General features: G+C 38.5%; 2 protein-coding genes across 10 annotated transcripts in view; one reads left to right on the forward strand and one right to left on the reverse strand.

Annotated features, from left to right (window-relative positions):
* The window catches only part of LOC139970045 (uncharacterized), a 289538-nt gene that overhangs the window by 25728 nt on the left and 242304 nt on the right, over nucleotides 1-21506 (forward strand). The window lies entirely within an intron of this gene.
* The window catches only part of LOC139970080 (uncharacterized), a 496120-nt gene continuing 478852 nt past the window's right edge, over nucleotides 4239-21506 (reverse strand). Inside the window, exon 7 of one of the 2 annotated variants that reach the window (XM_071975723.1) lies at nucleotides 4239-4338. In XM_071975723.1, the coding sequence (XP_071831824.1) occupies nucleotides 4333-4338 (6 nt within the window). In that variant the 3' untranslated portion in view covers nucleotides 4239-4332. The remainder of the gene's footprint in view (nucleotides 4339-21506) is intronic. The other variant, XR_011793920.1, reaches the window with a different exon arrangement.

The following is a 21506-nucleotide window of genomic DNA, read 5'->3' on the forward strand; positions in this document are numbered from 1 at the left end:
CCACATGGGGCGCACATCCCGGGGCGAATTTTTTTCCCAAACAGGTTTGCAATTACAGAGTTTTCCGCCAACCAATTGCTCGTGACGTCAGCATAAATAATGGGCATCGCTTCGAAGTTCGAAGACATGCACTGAATTACACACTGACACTTAATTTTGTTACGGTCCATCAAACGCCCTAACTTTACTTTTAATGCTTGAATCACATGTTGACCTTACTTAATATGATACATACGCTACATTCTATTGGGTTCGTGTTTACGTTATTCAAGATTTGTGAGCCGTTCTATTGCAATCGGAATTCGTTTTGTGGAATGGGTAGGCCTACACTAAAATCAACTTCACGAGTCTTGAATGAATATACGCAGACAGTTTAGTGTAGTCAAGGCTTCATACTTGACGCACCCCCGTAATTGACGCACCTTCAATTATTACTAGCAATGATACAGCAGGCCACCTAAACTTTTTGCAGTCAAGCAGAATTACATTTTTCATGAGTTGGAATCCATTTCAGCTATTTGTTGACCAAATTGGTGGTATTTTTTGGTTCCTCGCTAAAAGCAAAGGAACCTATGTATTCAGGTTGGCGTATGTGCGTGCGTGCGTGCGTGTGTGTGTGACGCTTTAGCTTGTATGCACGATCAGGGTTCATTTTAGATTTTTCAATTTGCTTAGCAGTACTGCTAATCAAAATCCTGAATTGATTAGCAGTTTGGTAAAAATGGTTAGCAATTTTTTTTTCTGTGCACATGCGCTGCACGATAAAGATAATGTCATAAATGTATCCCTGGCACTGGGGGCGGGAAATATTGACTCTCAACTCTCAGAAGAAAGTTTCAAACATATCTTTCCACTTTTAGAGGGAATGCAATTATGCAAGCATTCACGATGTGGCATATTGCGCAGTAACGTTGATATATCGAATTTCGCCGTTGGCCCCATAAATAGTTACACAAATATAAAAAATCGTGATGAATTTAAATTTTATTGTAGGATGTTCACGATATTGATTAAAATACGTCAAAAGTGCGCGAAATCATGTATATCCATGGTACAATAACACTAGGTTGCTGCCTAGCTTGCCAGTTACAATAGTTTGCAGTTTTGATGTCAATAAAAAAGTGGAAGCATATCCCAAGTAAATATTCCGAAGCCAGCTACCGATAGCAGCAACTCGCTTATTATCCACTGCTATGTCCGCCACTAGTATTGCTTATTGGCGGCTGCTATTGTCCGCTGTTATTGGTAGCCAACTTCAGCTTGATGCAGACTGAGCCTGCACCGGTGGATCGGAGTACGAGTGCGAAAGTAACGTTATATTATTATTATTGCGTAGCAGCATAGGTCAGATCAGGCATAGGCCTAGGCCAAGTAAATTATTTGAATCAAATGCGAAAAGAAAACTCCAAAAGTGTCAGATAAAATAGTAAATATGAGTGTAACATTTCGTGCTAATGAATCATGCTCTGTGTGATAGTAATGTATGTGGTTATTTGGGACTTTAGGCTGCTATACTCTAGGTGTGTGTAGTCTAGGGGCCTACCTTGGGTTGTGTAGCAGTTGCGCGATACAAAGTATCATCTTGCATCGCAAATGTAAATAATCGCATCGCAAAGTGCGATGCGATACCGCTTAAAATGAACCCTGTGCACGATAACTCAACAAGGGATTGACTGATCATGATCAAACTTGGTGGGTGGGTGGCCAATAGTGAGTAGATGAACCCTATTGTTTTTGGTGCCCACAAAGGTCACCAAAGGTCAGTTATGGTCGAAAAACCCAAAATACTAAAACTGCAATAACTCCCAGTGCCAATGTGCGACAAGGTTGATATTTTGGGACAAGTTGTGAACTGGTTAGGGGAACATTTTGAAACTTAACGGTCATGTGATCTGAGGTCACCAAAGGTCAATTAATGTTAAAAAACTAGTATTTTTGCGATAACCTGAGAACGAATTGTCCGTTAGGGTTGGGAGTTGCTTCAGTGTAATCCAATTGTCGACCCACATCTGGGTGACCCTTGACCTCAATTTGACCTCTGGTGACCTTTTCCTGTTTTGGGGATTTTTACAGTTTCGATACTATTTTCAGATGTCAAAGGTACCTTCCGATCATAAATATCGATAGGTTGATCCCGGTGTGACCTTTGTGTGCGAACTTATATGGGGTCAAAGTTTTCGGTCGGAGTTAGGATGGCTGTACAGACTTGTCGTGTTGATTTTTGGAATCAGCAGATCAAACTACATTTGAAACCAAGGTCAAAAGGTCAAAGGTCACATTAGAAAAAATGTGCTTAGTTTGGGAGAAAACGGGCAAAAAAGAAAATCTTTGGTTTTGATGGTAGATTTGGATCAAAGGTACCTTCCGATCAAAAATGTCAATGGGTTGACACCCGGGTGACCTTTGTGTGTAAAGTTATACAAGGTCAAAGTTAATTTTCAGACATTTAATGCAATAACTCCCAGTGCCATGGTGTAACAAGGTTGATATTTTGGGACAAGTTGCAAATGGTATAGAGGAATATTTTCAAACTTAACGGTCATGTGATCCGAGGTCATCAAAGGTCAATTAATGTTAAAAAACTAGTATTTTGGGTGAGAAAATGGGCAAAGAAAAAATGTTTGAATTTTTACAGTTTTGATGCTATATTCACGTCTCACCAATCAAAAATGTCAATAGGTTTACTCCAGGTGACCTTCGTGTGTGAAGTTATATGAGGTCAAAGTAAATTTTCAGGCATTTAGTGCAATAATTCCCAGTTCCAAGGTGTGACACGGTTGATATTTTGGGACAAGTTTCAAATGGTATAGGGGAATATTTTCAAACTTAACGGTCATGTGATCCGAGGTCACCAAAGGTCAATTAATGATAAAAAACTAGTATTTTTGCGATAACTTGAGAACCAATTGTCCGTTAGGGTTGGGAGTTGCTTCAATTTAATCCAATTGTCGACCCGCATCTGGGTGACCCTTGACCTCAATTTGACCTCCGGTGACCTTTTCATGTTTTGGGGATTTTTTACAGTTTCGTTGCTATTTTCAGATGTCAAAGGTACTTTCTGATCTTAAATGTCAATGGGTTGACCCCCGTGTGACCTTCGTGTGCGGAGTTATATGAGGTCAAAGTTAATTTTCAGACCTTTAATGCAATAACTCTCAGTTCCAAGGTGTGACACGGTTGATATTTTGGGACAAGTTGCAAATGGTATAGGGGAATATTTTCAAACTTAACGGTCATGTGATCCGAGGTCACCAAAGGTCAATTAATGATAAAAAACTAGTATTTTTGCGATAACTTGAGAACGAATTGTCCGTTAGGGTTGGGAGTTGCTTCAATGTAATCCAGTTGTCGACCCGCATCTGGGTGACCCTTGACCTCAATTTGACCTCTGGTGACCTTTTCATGTTTTGGGGATTTTTACAGTTTCGATGCTATTTTCAGATGTCAAAGGTACCTTCTGATCATAAATGTCAATAGGTTGACCCCTGTGTGACCTTCGTGTGCGAAGTTATACAAGGTCAAAGTTAACAAATATGAATGAGGTCACGGGTCAAACGTGAAAAACTCCCATGTTGCAATAACTTGGCTACTATTTATTGGAATTTCGTCAAACTTGGTATGATGATATTGGTAGGTATTCTCCACACACTGATGTGTGTTGCAATTGATATCACGCATGTATATAAGGGGGGGGGGGGGCTAGCATTATTTCGTTATGAAAAGTTTGTATGCACAATAACTCAACAAGGGAATGACCTATCATTACCATACTTGGTGAGTGGGTGGCCCATAGTAAGTAGATTAACCCTGTTGATTTTGGTGCTCATATCGTGAATATTAATGAGGTCATGGGGTCAAACGTGAAATACTCCAAATTGCAATTACTTGGCTACTATTACTAGTCGGAATTTCGTCAAACTTGGTATGATGATAATGGTAGATAGTCTTCACACACTGATGTGTGTTGCAATTGATATCAGGGCTTAGCATTACTTTGGCAACAAAAGTTTGTGAGCAGAAATTACTGTTGTTGTATTAGGGCTTTGTTAGAAATTTCCCTATGAATGGAACTAATGAACAGCAGCAAGGAACCATGAAATATTTTCATTCTGGTTAAGCTTTAACACCCTCCCCCCCCCTCCCCCCCCCCCTACGCTTAGATAGTTTGCAATGCCAAATCTACAGTTTCGCCCCTCCCTTGGCAAATTCCTGGCTAAGCGCCTGTGCCGGTTCGGTGTATGGCAAGCATCAGAGAGCTTCAGTTACAATATTATTTAAGGAACATTTCACAAGAGTAATATTGTGGATTGGACAGCAACTGAACAGGTTCTGCTACCTCTCTCCACACTGAAAACATAACATAAATTAATGTTAAAACATGCCACAAAAATATTGTTGACTGACCACAGCTTACTTTAAGGTTGTGGACAGCAATTATAATCCTTAGATAGACTTACGGTATCATCTCTTTATTTATGTATTAAACATGGTAGACAATTTACAGACATGGGTATACGATGACTGTCAAATTGCTGGCTACCCTACACAATGTTTCTCACATATGAACTCACTATATGTATAACACAGTTCTATGTAACTGATTGATCTCAACAAGAGTATTTCATTTTAGATTTTTTAGTCCTGATAATAAGTTCGGGTTGATTTGTTACAGCTTGCCAGATAATCTTGGGAGTAACCCACAGGTGGCAATGCACATAATCACTTCAAGGACTTGATACTTCATAGTTTCTCAATTTCAAACACATCCTGATCAGATCAAGGTACACACTAGAAAAAAATTAGCTTGCCTGGCATTTGGGCAATCTTTATTTTCTACAGAAGTTGAAGTTTTCTGATGAACTGTTAATTTAGGTATCTATCAGTAGCTGTCTCCACTTTAGAGAAATCTTCCATCCACCACTGCATACTGCATATATCATTGTGTTTAGTCAAGTTTGTTTGCTCTACACAATTAAACAAGTGGAATCTTAAAAAAGCATTTGATGTTAGTTACAGTATAAACCTAATAAGCCAAGCTGTCTTCACCCACATATGGCCTGTAGATTTGATCAAAGGTATCCAACACAACCCATTACCATTTCATTAACTGACTGTTGAGAAATTATTAGACTCACATCCACAAAGGAAGCTATGTCATCAGTAATATGTTTCAGCTTGACTTTTTCTGTCACTTTCTTGGAGGAAATGTACCAAAGAAATGTTGAAAACTGTCTCACCTGGAGGTGAAAGAGAAAATACAAAATAACTCAACTTTCCATTCACTAGATTTATCAAGGAGAAAATTCATCAGGCCTGAAATCTTTTGGTATCATACATCAATGTCTTCCCTTGTGTCTTATTAATAAGTATATATGAATAGTATAGAGCTGTAATCTCAGGGCAGCAAATATATTGGTTTCTAATTCTGTTTTTATATTTGGGTTTATGGAACTGACATAGCTAACAGCACACAACTAATAGCATTATTCAAAGCACCATTGCCTTTAGTTTAAAGCTAATTTTAAGAATATGTTTTGCATCTGAGGTAATCAAAACAATCAGTTATTTACAACACTTGTAGTTGTAACTGATCAACTCCGTGTTACCTCCCAAGAATTGTGAGGCCCGCCCCCAGCCCCCCCCCCCCCCTAATTAAAAAAAACTTTTGGCAATTGCTGGAAGTCTACCAAATTTGTGAGCTATCTTCCATAGGATTGCAACAGCAAATAAATATAGAGAGCACATGTGCTTGAATTTGCTGGAAATATCTCTTAAATGGCCAGTACTAAAGCTGAAGTGCAAATAATGTACATCTTAGACAGAACACATTAAGAGAATTTTTCAACACTATTGAACAATGGCTAAAAATGGAATTCTGAATTACTTTGGTTTTTAATATGAGGACATGCATGTCTTGTATTACTGACTGACAACAACATATGCTCACGTTACAGTAAACCAACCAAAGACTTCCACTTGTAATCCCTTAGTATATGGCTCATTGTCAAATCCCATAAAGACTAGATTATCTTCAAATTTACATTTTCTTGGGTTTTAGATGCACTGAGATGGGAAGGGTAGGAAATGTTAGAATGGAAAAGGAGAAATTGTTCCTGTTAGTGATTTTACTAAACAAAGTTACATTGTGACATATGTAACATATCGCAAGTGGAAGCACATAGGCTTCAGACAGTGTGATCATAGTAACAACATTTCTGATTCACATGCTGAGGCAGTTGTGCATATATAGTAACAAGCTCACTTAATACATGTCTCCATTAAAACAGAATGATGGAGAAGTATGCCACATATTAATGTATTTATATATTTCTTAGCCTCGGCAAATTTTGTGTTTATAACAAAAGTATATGACCTCAAGTAGGTACATTACCATATTTTTTGTGGAAGTGAGGCTGACAATACAAAGGAGTGTGGCCACACTTTAAAGACTGAGTACTACCCTTACCTGCCACCCAGCCCTATGATACACATCAGGGGCAGCAATTTGTTTCAAATATTGTGGGGGACTTTTGCTTGGATGCAGGCGAATAACTATCAAAGCGGAGCGCCACCATTGGTTGGCGCGCAGCGTACAAGAAAATTTCTGGTTTTGATAGCCCCCCAGATCATCGGAAATGGCATTTCTCGGGCTTGCAAATGACCAACCAGATGTAGACTTTTGCCTGAGAACCAAGTTTTTTCCAATAGTTTTTTTTTCATTCATAACTTTTTTCAAGATTGTCACCAGTCACACATCATGTTCGACCTCATCGCATCTCCTGTGGATCATTGCTTTTGTAGGTAATTCTACGTAACGCCCAACAATACCCGTCAGCCCCACTTTTCAAGGTTTTAAGCCTGTTATTTTTTCAGAATTTGAATAATAAATTCACTTCAAAACATACCCATAATGTTGCACAAAATTTCATCTATGGACAACTAATAAAGAAAAACCCATTCAACCCCTAACAGACCGATCAAAATTTCACGAGTAGAGGGAAGCATGATGAAGAATATGTTGGTCAAGGAATTTTCGAAAATTCAGATATAGTTAATTTATTGGTTTACAAATATTAAAACCTCTTATAACGGCTACTATAAAACTTTGATATCCAAAAAAAAAAATGCCAACAAAATATGCTCGAGAAAATTTTGGCCGAAAATGCCTCCCAGATCGCTGGAAATGGCACTTCCCAGGCCTTGTAAGTTGCATCTAAGCATTTTCTATTTTGAAATTACTAGCGATATCATAAAAAAATACAAAAAATATGCTTAAAAAAAACCTATACCACCAAATATTGGGGGGATATTAGATACTATATCCCCCAAAATGGTGGGGGGGACATGTCCCCCCGTCCCCCACATGATCGCCGCCCATGATACACATATACACTAGGGTTGGGCGATATATCGAAAATTATTATTATCGCGATAATTTTTTTTCAAGACGATATTTTTTGAGGATTGAACAAATGACGATAATTTCTTGTGAAAGAAATTTGAAATAGATGTAGAAAAAAAAATTCTCCGTTTTATGTGTAAATGTTATTCTAGCATTCCATGGTTAAGACAGTTGAAAAGAAATATTTTATCAACTTCATTTACTGACTTTTGAACTTCGTAAAAACCCGTTCTTTACAACATTGACTGTATAGAGAACAAAACTCTGAAAATCAGTAGAGAAATTACCAATTGTGTACGAAAAGTAAGTTGGTACACCTTTCTAATTTTACGAAAGATCGAGCAAAATACTTTCGAAAAATTCACGCGAAACTGGCATATCGTGCTAAATGCAACAAGTGTCATGTAAACAAGGCTCTAGTACACCCATTTATGAATAAACCAGAAGACCACATATGGTGTAAAGTTGGGGAAAGAAAGTATTTTCTAGAATTTCCACAAAAAAAATAATAATAATAATATCCTACCATAGTTAAGTGTATAGTAAATAGCCTAACCACTTCGTCGGTTACGGATCTCACGTAACAACAAAAACACAACTAATTGTATTTTGCGAAGTTGACGATTTCTACAAGGCCATGGAAACAATATTTAGCATTAAGTTAATCACGCCTGGTGGCCTAAAACATGGAATTACAAGGTTTACTTTCATAAAGATGGCCATACTGTAGCTATTGGGGCCTTGATATCATGCTATGTCTGTATGGTATACACTGTGCCTCGTGTATAAGGGGAAATAGATTGTTTTGTTCATGCGGAGGAGTCGGTTGGCTTGAGGTGTGTTTTACTTACCTTAATGTTACGGGGATATTTACCTACTTTCCTTGAACGTCTAAGATAATATTTCGCATAACTTTACGGATCCTTTACTGACTGACCAAATTAATTCTAGAGTGGAGCCAAAAAAGTTTACTCCATGAAAAGTTTTTTGGAACCGTGCCAAAAATGTTAACAAACAGGTGTTAGACAGGGGGGTTGTTTTGCAAGGTACTGTACCTGAGAAAATTTGAAGCACATTGTAGCCTACCGTGATATTTAAGTACGGTTAAACACTGCAGTTGTAAACTGATTGTTAGGCAGTCTAGAAACGGGGCTTTGCCGAACGTAGTTTGTTTCATAATATCGACAGTTTTGTAAGTTAAACTTTATAAAGATTGTAAGACATATTAATTCTCTTTTCATTTTATCACATAATATAGCTACTCTAACTTGTCATTTTAAAACTTTCATCAGTTTCGTGACAATTTAAATTCATAAAGTTAGTCAGTATTTTGAATCCTCAATTGCGATTTTTTTATCGCCAGACACGCAAAAATACTTAACTTTTCCGGGGGCCACCCCTTGACTCCAACGGGGCTCTAAGGCGGGCCCTGAACCCCACGCCATTATGCTCGGTGTGTTTGCTGCGCGAAAACAACGGTGGGAAATCGGCAGTTGTTATAAGTGTGTTCGCGAACACACTAAAAACAACAAGAAAAAAATTATCGTAATTATCGAAATATCGCGATAATTTTTGAACTATTTATCGTGACATTAAAAAGCAAATATCGCCCAACCCTAATATACACATACACATCTTTGTGTATGTTTACACATTGGTAGGCAATACAATGAATTGCATGCAGTGCCTTATATACTGTACGTATGTAGAACCATATAAACGAGCAAAATAAAACGGAACAGTTGATGAAAGTCATAGTAGTGTATATTCAAACGTTTTCGAAGATTTCCCATATTCCTCGTCAGGAAATAGATAACAATATAGTCACTTATGTTTAGTGCATACGAAAGTTGTAGTATTAATGTTGACTATCCATGTTCAAAGATATAGGAGGTTCTAAAATAAGTTGAGTATATATGACGATCCATGTTGAAATAGTTGATTGTTTAAAACGGGTTTGAGTTTCTTGATGTACAGTACCTCCTTCATTTTAATTTCAAAGTCTGTATAGCCGCTGTCTATGACACTAAAGTTGGTGATGTTAGCTGTTCGGCAGTCTATACAGTGAGTGATATGCTCATAGATTGCAGATTTGTCAGATAAGTGCTCCTTGACCCTTGTAGCCAGATGTCTTTTAGTCTTACCGATGTAAGTTTGGATCTTATCACAGGAACCTTCAAATGAATAGATGACATTGGCATTAAGGGTCATGGGGGTCTTATCTTTCAAAGAAAAGTAATTACCGACTTTGAACGTTTTGAAAACTATAATACACTTCTTGTTAATGCCTCTAAAATGTTTAGTTAAGGATCTCTTGAAATTGAGTGAAGGGTGACCTATGAATGGGGACTTCAGCTGAGGCATGTTTACTTCAGTATTTAGTTCTCAAATATGCAAAGAAGAAAATGTTATCATGACATGATATTGATAAAGAGGGGGAATTTAATTTCCTTAACCATGCTTGCTAGCCAGCAGTTTGGTGAATCAAGTCACAACAAAGCTAGCTTTACTTCATTCTTACCATTCCTGTGGAACTCTGTGCATCAAGAAGTGTAGGATTCTGAAAGTAGCTTGATAGGTTCATAGGTCCTGATCTCCTCTATTCAGTACAGTCTCTGTCTTCATATTCACTAAAGGGTTGCTTCCTACGGTTGAAGTATTACATCATGGAGCCGTTCAACCTCACTGACTTCTAAATCAAAAGTGAAACATTAACATGATATCAAACAACTTATTCTGAAGAATTCAGAAACATAAGGTTACCCACATCAAAGACAAAGCCATGGTAGCAATACCACTATGATCTAATCATTGATCCTTTAAATTCAGTAAAGTTACAGTGTGTCGTTTTTGAAACTTTTTTAAAGTTCTAATAAACTTGCATTCAGATAGCAAATTACACAGGGGTCTTTGTCGGCAATTAACTTCACGTGTGATCCCTTCACTTGTTGTAAGTATGTAAATAGCTGCACATTAGATTTGCGATACTGAAGCTGTTACAAAACAAGTTACGTCATCAGGAAATGACTGATCAATACCAGCACAAACCCTGGAAATTCTGGATATGTTACAATACAAGTAATGTTGGACCAGTAAGGGTGGTGTAAAGCACTGCAGTATTTTGGGTGACACAAACTACAACAATAAATGTATGATATGAAATGTTTAATTTCATCGTCATGTGACCTTTACTCACTGGCAGGTCAGCACATAAATCCACAATATCCCAGGAGAGGAAACAACTCTAGAGTATATTAAAGAGTAGGTTTTTATAACTAAATTTGACAAAACCCTTGCAGACAGTTGGATGATTACATACTGTATATGAAGAACACTTCTTGAATAAATTAAAACGATCAAAGTATTCTCCTTAAAGTTAAACTTGTAACCAACTAATAAGCGAGCACAACCTAACGTCAGTCTTACATAGTGCTGAGACTATTTCACGATTGATGCTGGCATTGCGGGCCTATTCAATATTGTACCCAATCATTGGACTAGGCCTAGGCGTAAGTTAGGATGCAGTTTCAATTGTATATATGCCTATAAATAGAATGTTATATGACTAGAATAGACCTATTTACCGTATTTATTTGTTTGCCACAAAAGTACAAAGTGGAGGGAAGTCTTCCATAAAGCTTAAAAGCTTAACAATGTGGAAGACTCCCTGAAGAAAGAAAAGAAAAGAAAAACAAAACAAAATATATATATGTGTATGAATACATACATAGATATAAATACAAATTAAATGTTCAATATATATATATAGTAATTACATACAGGTATAATTTAGTTTTAGTCAGTAACTAGCTATTATTTCCTTACAAAACCACATCTTAAAGGATGCGACTGACTTTTTACTCGTTAAATCGTTCAATAGAAGATTCCATGTTTTTGTTGCACGGTTTTGTTGGCTTAAAGTTCCAATGGTGGTATTGTAGAGATTATAGTGGGCATGATTACAGTAGCATGCCTCGTGTTATGATTATGTACATCTCTGTTACTGGTTTAAAAATTGTTAAAGGCAGCTGGTAGTAATCCATTCCAGGTCTTGTAGGCAAATAATGCAAGCTTAACTTTAATGAGATCGTGCAATTTTAGTAAGTTGAGTTTCTTAAATAGGGGACTGGTGTGTTCACGTGGGGCTGAGTGTGTTATGTGGCGAATGGCTGCCTTTTGGAGTATTATAAGATTGTTAAGGTTGGTGTTGTATGTACCAGACCAAATAATGGAACAGTAAGTGAGATGCGGGACAACCAGGGTCTGGTAAAGTGTTCTGAGTATGTTTTCCGATAGATAATATTTCAACTTAGATAATATGCCAACATTCCGTGCAATTATACTGCAAATAGTTGAAATATGGTTGCACCAGCTAAGTTTACAATCAATATTTACACCTAAAAACTTAGTAGTATAAACTTGCTTAATTATTTTCCCATCCATACATATATCTTTATTCCAAATAAGTGTATTACGAGTATTAAAGACAATGTAATTACTTTTTTGTACATTTAGTGATAATTTGTTGGCTGAAAACCAATTACAGAATTTATTTAATTCATTTGACACGTTGGAAGATAATGTGATTATGTCGTCGCTCTCGAAGAAAATACTGGTGTCATCAGCAAAGAGAATGATTTTGGCTAGTTTGGAGACATGACAAATATCGTTAATATATAGAATAAATAACAAAGGACCTAAGACTGAACCCTGTGGAACGCCGCAACGAATTTTAGCAAGATCGGATCTAGAGTTTTTATACAAGGTATACTGATATCTGTTCGAAATATAGCTTTCAAGCCAGTTGAGAGTAGTTCCTCTAATGCCGTATGAAAATAATTTATTGATAAGGATGGTATGATCGATCGTGTCAAACGCCTTCGAAAGGTCGAGGAATTCACCAATGCAATTTTTGCCATTATTAAGACTAGTATGTAAACTGTTAAGTGCATCTGCCAAAGCCAGTTCAGTAGAATGTTCGGGTCGAAAGCCGTACTGTTCTTTACAGAGAATATTATATTGGTTAAGAAAATTATATATGCAATTGAACATAAGTCGTTCTATGATTTTAGAAAAACAGGAAAGCAATGAAATCGGTCGATAATTCTCATATACATTTGAATCTCCCTTTTTATAGATTGGTATAACCTTTGCCGTTTTAAGCCATGACTTCATCACTATTAGCCATGACTTCAACGTCACGATGTCCCCTGTCATTGTTAGCTCATACCAGCATGCTGGTGTGAGCTACTGTATTGTTACAGTGCAGCGTCTATCACTGTATCACTCTACCCGTCAACAATTGGTAAAACCGCTCCCACTCGCACAGTGTTTGATGGAATTTCATGAAACTTGGACACAAGGACCATTGGGTATAGGGCCATCAGAGATGGTCCGAAATTTGGGGTCCATGTTCACCTGTGGGCCGTAATGGGCCATTTTGTGGGAATACGCAAAATGCTTCTTCTCCTACAGATGCCATGGTACAATGTTGAGGGTTTGTCACGATAGTACTATGGAAGTTTTACCTTCAGGGTGTTCATGAATTTGAGATCAAAGATCAACTAGGGGTCTTTTGTGGCCCGGGCCGCGGCCCTATATTTTCAAATTGCTCCTGTTCGTACAGTGTATGGCCAGTTATAATGAAACTTGGTCACAAAGTTCCTCCGGATGAGAGTTATGAGGGGTGTTCGGAAAATTGAGGTCAAAGGTCATTTAGGGGGTCATCGGGGGTCATTCTTTGTAATATTTTCAAATTTCTCAATCTCCTCAAGATTTTGATGGATCATATTCAAAGTTGAACTGATGATTGTTGGATTGTGTATGAATAAGGTGATGCCTAATAATTTTTGGTCAAAAGTTAATTAATTACAATTAATCCCCATTGTTTAAAAAAATCTGAGCCTTCACCTTTTGCCAAAGCTCCTTTAATTTATCTCCCAGTCTCTGCAGTGTTTGTTTACATTTGTGGTTAAGCTCTGCAGAGGCTGTTAGTGGAATTAAAGCAGGACTGGGAGTTGTTATTAACTGTTGAACTGTAAGCATGATAGCCCTATAGCCAATCAGCACTTGCCGATTCTTAGAAGTCTTTGAGCCTGAGGTATGTAGGCAGCCAGCCAAAATTTTGGCAAGGAGTCTTAGGAGTGCTTCAGGTCTGCTCAGGTAGAGGGGAGAAAGTTTAATAGGGTAGGTCAGTGGTATTGTTTGAGAGAGTGGGTAAAATAGGATTTAAAGGGGGAAAATAGGAATTATAGCCAGTGGTGTGGCCAGGATTCTGCTAATGGAGGGGGGGGGGGGGGGTTATCCCTCATGGGCCCAAAATTGGTGGAACCTGAAAATTGGCCTGAAATTTGGTGGGCCATAAAGTTTTGTGGGCCCTACATTTTTAAGCTCGAAAAGGTATGAGCTTCTGCACCATTGGTGCTCTAGTTAATTGTAGTAGCTGTACGTGCATAGCCTAACGCTATGAAAGGAATACAAGGGATTTGTGGAATTTGTTATTTGACAATTGCAATAAACTTAGTCTGTTTCTTTCAGTATCATGTTCACCATCTGTAATATGTTGCATTATCTTCATAATTAGTAAGCCAGTATACTGTAGCTTCGCGGAAGCACACCAAACAAACAGGGAAGTACAGCCATACTGCTGTTCCGTCAAACGCTGTATCCACTGTGTCGTTGGTTTGTTTAGATTTTGAAAATGCGACTTGTTCAAGTCATTGCATTGGCCACAAGGGAAATTCCCCTATTTTCAGATATATGATATATTTTCCAATTTAAATGTTATTAATTTGCAACAAATCAAATAAATCAAATTATTAAGGAATTCAACAAGATGCTGAAAATGTCAAACTTATTAATTTTTATCAAATGTCATCATTTGCAGTAAAGTGATAGTTCGTTCTACATTTTTCTACTTTAATGTTGCGTTCGTAGAATCCTGTACATGCAGCAGCTTGAAAGTGGCCAGGTCGATAACGCGGAAACCGCGGAAATCGATAAACAGAGTTCGGTAATCGAGAAACCAGGTTCGATATCAACGGTTTCCGCGCTTTTCGCGTTATCGACCTTGCTATATACCAAGGACCAAAACGCGGAAAGCGCGGAAACGAGTGGGATTTGTCAATGGAGAGTGCCGGACTTCAGCCTATATATGCGCCAGGAAGGGGTGCGGGATTAAAGCTACAGTATTTTACTAAATGTAGATCGAAAACGCGAATATCCTAAAGTTTACAATGGATGGGCTAGATTATTTTGTCAAAGGAGGGTGAAGAAGTTTTTGAGCGCATATCAGCCAATATGCGCCAGTAGGGGTGGGAAAGGGTTTTTTCCCCTAGTAAATGCAGGCCGAAAACTCGGAAATGTTTTTTTACACAATGCCTGGCGAAACTACCTGTAGAGGATTTTGTCCAGGGAGGGTGAAGAGTCTTTGGCGCATTTCAGTCAATATGCGCCAGGAAGCTAATAGGGTTGTAGGGTTTTTCCCTAAATGCAGGTCGAAAACACGGTAATGTTTTGTTTATAATGGCGAAACTAGATGATTTTTTCAAGGGTGGGTGTACAAGTTTTTTAGGCGCATTTCAGCTGTAATGCGCGAAAAAGGGGGTGGGGGTATAAGATTTATTTCCACTAAATGCCGGTCGAAAACGCGGAAATGTTATCTGTAATGGCGAAACCAGAGGATTTTGTCCAGGGAGGGTTAAGAGTTTTCGGCGCATTTCAGTCAATATATGCCAGGAAGGTGAGGGGTTGTAGGCTTTTTTTTTACTAAATGCAGGTCAAAAACTTGGAAACGTTTATTTTATAATGGAAAAACTAGAGGATTTTGTCACGAAAGGCACCGCGAAGATATTTGCTGAGCGCATTCAGCCAATATGCGCCAGGAGGGGGTGCCGGAGGGTGAAGGCTCTTTTGTTTTCTAAATGCAAGTGGAAAACGCGGAAATTTTTTTTTTACAAAGGCGGAACTAGAGGAGTTTGCTTAAGGAAGGAAAAGAAGTGTATCTTTGCAGGGGCAAATTCGGCCGATATGTACCAGCAAAGGTGTGGCTTTTGCACTAATTCAGGTCGAATACGCGGAAAAGTGTTTGCCAATATGCACAAGGATAGAATCGGGGTATGAGACTTTTACCAGTCAAAAACAGGTCAAAAACGTTTTGTATACAATGGCGAAACTAGATGATTTTGTCAAGAGAGGGTGTTTTGGGCGCATTTCAGCCATTATGCGCCAAAAAGGGGTGAGGGTGAAGTCTTTTAACAAAAGGCTTGTCGAAAAGCGGAAATATTTTTGAACATTGGCGAAAATTCTCTAAATCAATTCAAGAAAAGTGAAGAAATGTTTCAGCTAACATGCGCCCAGAAGGGGTTGGTTTGAAGCTGTAGTTTTGTTCGATACATATTGTTACATACATTTGTTCGATATATATATATATATATATATATATATATATATACCGCCAGCCATCGAAATAACAGTCTCTAGCCTATCATCTAACCAGGATGGATTCAAGAAAGCAGCACCCACCTACAATCATGCCCTCCAGTTCAGTCACCGGATACAACTATACTATCAAATACCAAAACAAGGAACACGATAAAACCAAATAGAACAAGAAACGCAGGTCAAGGAATATCACATGGTACAACACCCATACAGCAAAAACGTAGAGACCAACGATGGGGCGGACTCCCTAAAACTCATCGACAAGCACTTCCAACAGACCAACAATCTACACAAAATCTTCAACAGATCAACAGTCAAAATAAGTTACAGCTGTATGAGAAACTTGCAACAAATCATGAAGTCACACAACTCAAGGTCACGAAAAAAATGAGCCAACCCCTCCCCCCCCCAAGGAAAAGACATGCAACTGCCGAGAAGTAGACAGTTGCCCACTATGCGGCAACTGCTTGGTTAATGACGTCATTTACAAAGCCACCGTCACGTCAGGCACCGACAACGTGTCATACGTAGGCCTAGCGAGCGGAGAATTTAAGAAGAGATACAACAACCACACCAAATCATTCCGACACGACCGATAAAAAAGACAGAAATGGAACTCTTTAAACACATCTGGCAACTCAAGGAGCAAAAAGCCGAATATTCTGTACACTGGGAAATTGTGTCACAGTCCAATACGCACAAGCGGCAGTCCGGTCTATGCAATCTTTGCATAGAAGAAAAGCTCCAAATAATCACCCTCAAAGGCAACGCGCTCAACAAGAGAAGCGAGCTCATCTCTACCTGTAGACATGGCAACAGCAGAAAAGGAAACCACCCAGCCGTGTCAAACCTAAACGGTAGTTCATGGAATAGCGAACCATACTTTATTACGGATCAGTGCGCCTGACGATCGCTGTACAACTACATGTACAAGTGTGAAAAGCGTAGCAATGAACTCGTAATAGTTTAACATTTATTACAATATATGTATATATATATATATATACTTACACATACATATACATATACATACCTCCCTGACGGGGGGGGTGTTGCCCCGCTCCCCCTTCCCCTCTGCCGTCACCCTGTCGGTATATATAAAGGTGTGAATAAACGATTCTATTTCAGCCAATATTCGTCAGAGAGAAGTGGACTTCTTTTCACTTATATAGGTCGAAAAAATGTATATATTCTTACTTAAACATATAGCGGAAACAGAGCGGTCCCTAATTCCACTCATTTGTCGAAGTGTAGTTAGGAACCACTCTTGTCGAGTAAAATCTGATCGCCGTCCTGGGGGAGGGGAATAAATGATAAGTGTTCCCCTCCCCTTTTAATTTTTAAAATATAATTTAGGGTCCTTAGAATCTGGTGCTGTATTTTTGCATTTTTCTAAGTAAATTTAGGTTAAAAAAACAGTTAAAAAAGTATTTCCGCTTCTTTGGCATGTACTTATTGAAAATAGCTACACAACCCCCACTCCGTCCTGGCGCATATTGAATAGAATGCTAACAAAACACTATTTCGCTTTTCCTGCATTTAGAGAATTCCTGCCATTGAAAAACTATTTCCGCGTTTTCGACCTGTCTTTAGTGAAAAAAACAAAACACAACCACGCTCCTATATTGGCTGAAATGTTCCAAAATAACTTTCTCACCTTCCCTTGACAAAATCCTCCAATTCCACTATTTAAAGAAAAAAAATCTGCGTTTTCGACCTGCATTTAGAGAAAGTAGCTTCAACCCCCAGCATATCGGCTGAAATGCGCCCCAAAACCCTTTCCCTCCCTTGACAAAATCATATAGTACCGTCATTGTAAAACAAATCCGCGTTAGTGAAAACACCTCACCCCCCCCTTTACCTCCTTTGAAAAAATCCTATTGTTTCGCCATTGTTAATCATATATTTTTCCGTGTTTTCGATCTCCCCCACCCAATTCAGGCGCATAGGCCTATTGGCTGAAATAATCTTAAAACGTGTCTTCATGTTTCCTGCATACATTTAAAGAATTTCTGCTACAGTAAACAAACATATTTCTGAGTTTTCGACCTTCCTGTAAGTGAAAAAAACCTCAACCTCTTCCTGGCGATTTTTGACTGAAATGTGCCTAAAACACGTTTTCACCCTCACTAGACATTGTTAAAAAAAAAACATTTCCGCGTTTTCGATCTGCATTTAGTGCAAACAGATTCGAGCCACCCCCCTTCTTGACGGATATTGGCTGAAATGCGCCCAAATGTTTTTTTCTCACTTTCCTCCATTTATAGAATTTGCCCATTCTATAAAAATAATACTCCGAGTTTTCGACTTACATTTAGTAAACAAATTCCAAAACTTCCAGGCGCATGATATAGCTGAAATGCGCCCTAAAAACTACACCCTCGCTTGACGAATTCCTCAAGTTTCGTCATTATATAAGATTTTTTTGCGCGTTTTCGGCCTGCATTTAGTGCGAAAAAAACCTCTTCAAACCAAAGAAATTCTTGTCTAATATTGGCTTAAATGGGCCTAAAATATCTGTTCACTTTCCTTGCGTTAAGAGAATTTCCGCAATTATGAAAACAATATTTCCTCGTTTTCTAACTGCCTTAGGGAAGCCTCGCAAATCTAACCGCCGGTTCCGGGCCGGCGGAAATCTCGCACCCCTTGCTCATTATGCATACATGTGCATATTGGTCCCATGGTTGAATGCACACAAGCTGGTTGCCAGCCGGAGTAATGAGCACAGCGTCCTGACAACGCAAGGCTGGTTATTCTTCACAAACAATGAGCAAACTTGGCCAAGTGACCGATTAACTTTTGCGGTTTTGACAGTCAATAGAGCGGTAGTTTATGTTGAAAAGTGACTTATACACTTAAATCCGCCACTACCAAATGTCCGAGATTCGGTACTTAATATAATTCTTGCAAATCTTCCACGTTATCAAACCTCACAAATAAAATTTCTTGGGTCTCTTATGAACAATTGTGAAACTCCGCTACTCGAAAGTTCGATAAAAGCAGCCTTTACCTGGGTCTATACATTATGAGCCTTTGTTCGACGAGTGGTACGTAACTATGAATTAAAAACTGAATCAGCCATTGCATTAAATATATGCCCCCCAAAAACTTCAGAAAACCCATATGGACAAACCAGAATTTAAACAAAACAATAGTTAAAGAGAGAACATCGACCGTAACGTTGACCTCTGAAGCTAACTGCGACACAAATTCAACGAATAAACAGATGGTTTAGGCTTGATTTTCCCATTGACGTAGTGTGTTAGGCTGCCATGTGGTTAGAGATATAAGTTACTATTCGTTGAAAATTTTACTATACGTACATCAGTTTACAACTGCAGTGTTTACCCCTACTTAAATATTATCGTAGGCATACTGTACATGCGCTGCTGTCTAACACCTGTTTGTTAACATTTTTGGCACGTTTCCAAAAAACTTTTCATGGAGTAAACTATTTTGGCTCCACTCTAGAATGAATTAGGTAAGTCAGTAAAGGATCGGTAAAGTTATGCGAAATATTATCTTAGACGTTCAAGAAAAGTATATATCCCCGTAACATTAAGGTAAGTAAAACACACCTCAAGCCAACCGACTCCTCCGCATGAACAAAACATTCTATTCCCCATGATACACGAGTCTATACCATACAGTCATATAGCATGATATCAAGGCCCCAATAGCTACAGTATGGCTATCTTTATGAAAGTAAGCCTTTTAATCCCATGTTTTAGGCCACTTGGCATGATTAACTGAATGCTAAATATTGTTTCCATGTCCTTGTAGAAAACGTCAACTTCGCAAAATACAATTAGTTGTGTTTTTGTTGTTACGTGAGATCCGTAACCGGCGAAGTGGTTAGGCTATTTACTATACACTTAACTATGGTAGGATATTAATTTTTCCTTTTTTGGGGGTGGAAATTCTAGAAAATACTTTCTTTTCCCCCCGCCAGATGTGGTCGTATGGTTTATTCATAAATGGGTGTACTAGAGCCTTGTCTACATGACATTAGTTGCATTTAGCACGATATGCCAGTTTCGCGTGAATTTTTCGAAAGTATTTTGCTCGATCTTTCGTAAAATTTGAAAGGTGTACCAACTTACTGTTCGTACACAATTGCTAATTTCTGTACTGATTTTCAGAGTAGTAAAGGACGTTTTTTTTTACGAAGTTCAAAAGTCAGTAAATGAAGTTGATAAACTTTATTTCTTTCAACTTTTTTAACCATGGAATGCTAGAATAACATTTACACTTAAAACGGAGAAAGGATAATGGCATTTTTTCCACATTTATTCCAAATTTCTTTCACAAGAAATTATCGTCATTTGTTCAATCCTCATGTCTACGATCTAGCTGGCTAAAAAAAAGTACAGCTTCGCTGGAGTGCGAAAAATTCCCTACAGTCAACCGATTTTTTTTCACCTAGCTAGGTAGTGTAGGTCCTGTTCTATACAACTTAGTAGGATTATTCTAAAGTCATCCCGTATGTTAGGCTCTGGTTCACGCTTATGTGCACGTGTACAAGAAGTGAGATTGTGATTTCTTTTTTAGATTTTTAAATCTTAAAAATTCAGGAAACTTAATGTCCTTGCAATAAGGCAACAAAACTTTTTGTTCCTACTTGGCTGACTGGGAAAATAAGAAAGATAGCATTTTAGATTCCTGCAGTGTAAATTCACATTTCCTTACTTACTTTTCACAGAAGTTTTGCTTCTGCAGTAGGATAAAATACGGCGTATAAACATACTATCTTTTTGAAACGTTTGAATACCTTGAGACTTAGCTATGATGTTTTGTTCAACTCACTATTGTGTTCAAATCGGCTTAGTAAAAACTTGACCGCGGCTGTGAATGTAACTGTATAGCGTGGAGGGTGGTTTGGAGAGAGTGTGCACTCAAGTGTGACTCATTATCTGCTTGTGGCTGTGCTCATTATAGCCGCGGAAAATCCACCGGCCCGGACATGGCGGTTAGATTTGCGAGGCTTCCCTTAAGTAAAAATAAATATCACCCTCCCCCCCCCAACCCCGGCCCATCCTTTGCTGGCGCACATTGGCTGAAATGCGCCTAAAACACTTCTTCACTTCACCCTCTATTGACAAACACCTTCGTCATTGTAAAAAAACAACAGTTCCGCGTTTCGGCCTGCATTTAGGGAAAAAGCCTACAACCCCATTACCTTCTTAGCGCATATTGACTGAAATGTGCCGAAAACTCTTCACCGTCCATCGACAAATTTCTCTAGTTTTGCCATTCATTGTGTTAAAAAACATTTCGCATTTTGACCTGCATTTAGTGAAAAAAGGGCTTTTCCCCACCCCTCCTGGCGCGTATTGGCTGAAATGCGCTCAAAAAACTTCTTCACCCTCCCCTGCCAAAATCATCTAACTCATCCATTGTAAACTTTAAGATTCCCGCGTTCTCGACCTACATTTAGTGAAATAGCTTGAAACCCGCACCCCTTCCTGGCGCATATATAGGCTGAAGTCCGATCAAAAGACTCCGGCACTCTCCATTGACAAATTCTCATCGTTTCCGCGCTTTCCGCGTTTTGGTCCTTGGTATATAGCAAGGTCGATAACGCGAAAAGCGCGGAAACCGTTGATATCGAACCCGGTTTCTCGATTACCGAACTCTGTTTATCGATTTCCGCGGTTTCCGC

This window comes from Apostichopus japonicus, chromosome 7, assembly GCF_037975245.1.
Source record: "Apostichopus japonicus isolate 1M-3 chromosome 7, ASM3797524v1, whole genome shotgun sequence".
Lineage (NCBI taxonomy): Eukaryota > Metazoa > Echinodermata > Holothuroidea > Aspidochirotida > Stichopodidae > Apostichopus > Apostichopus japonicus.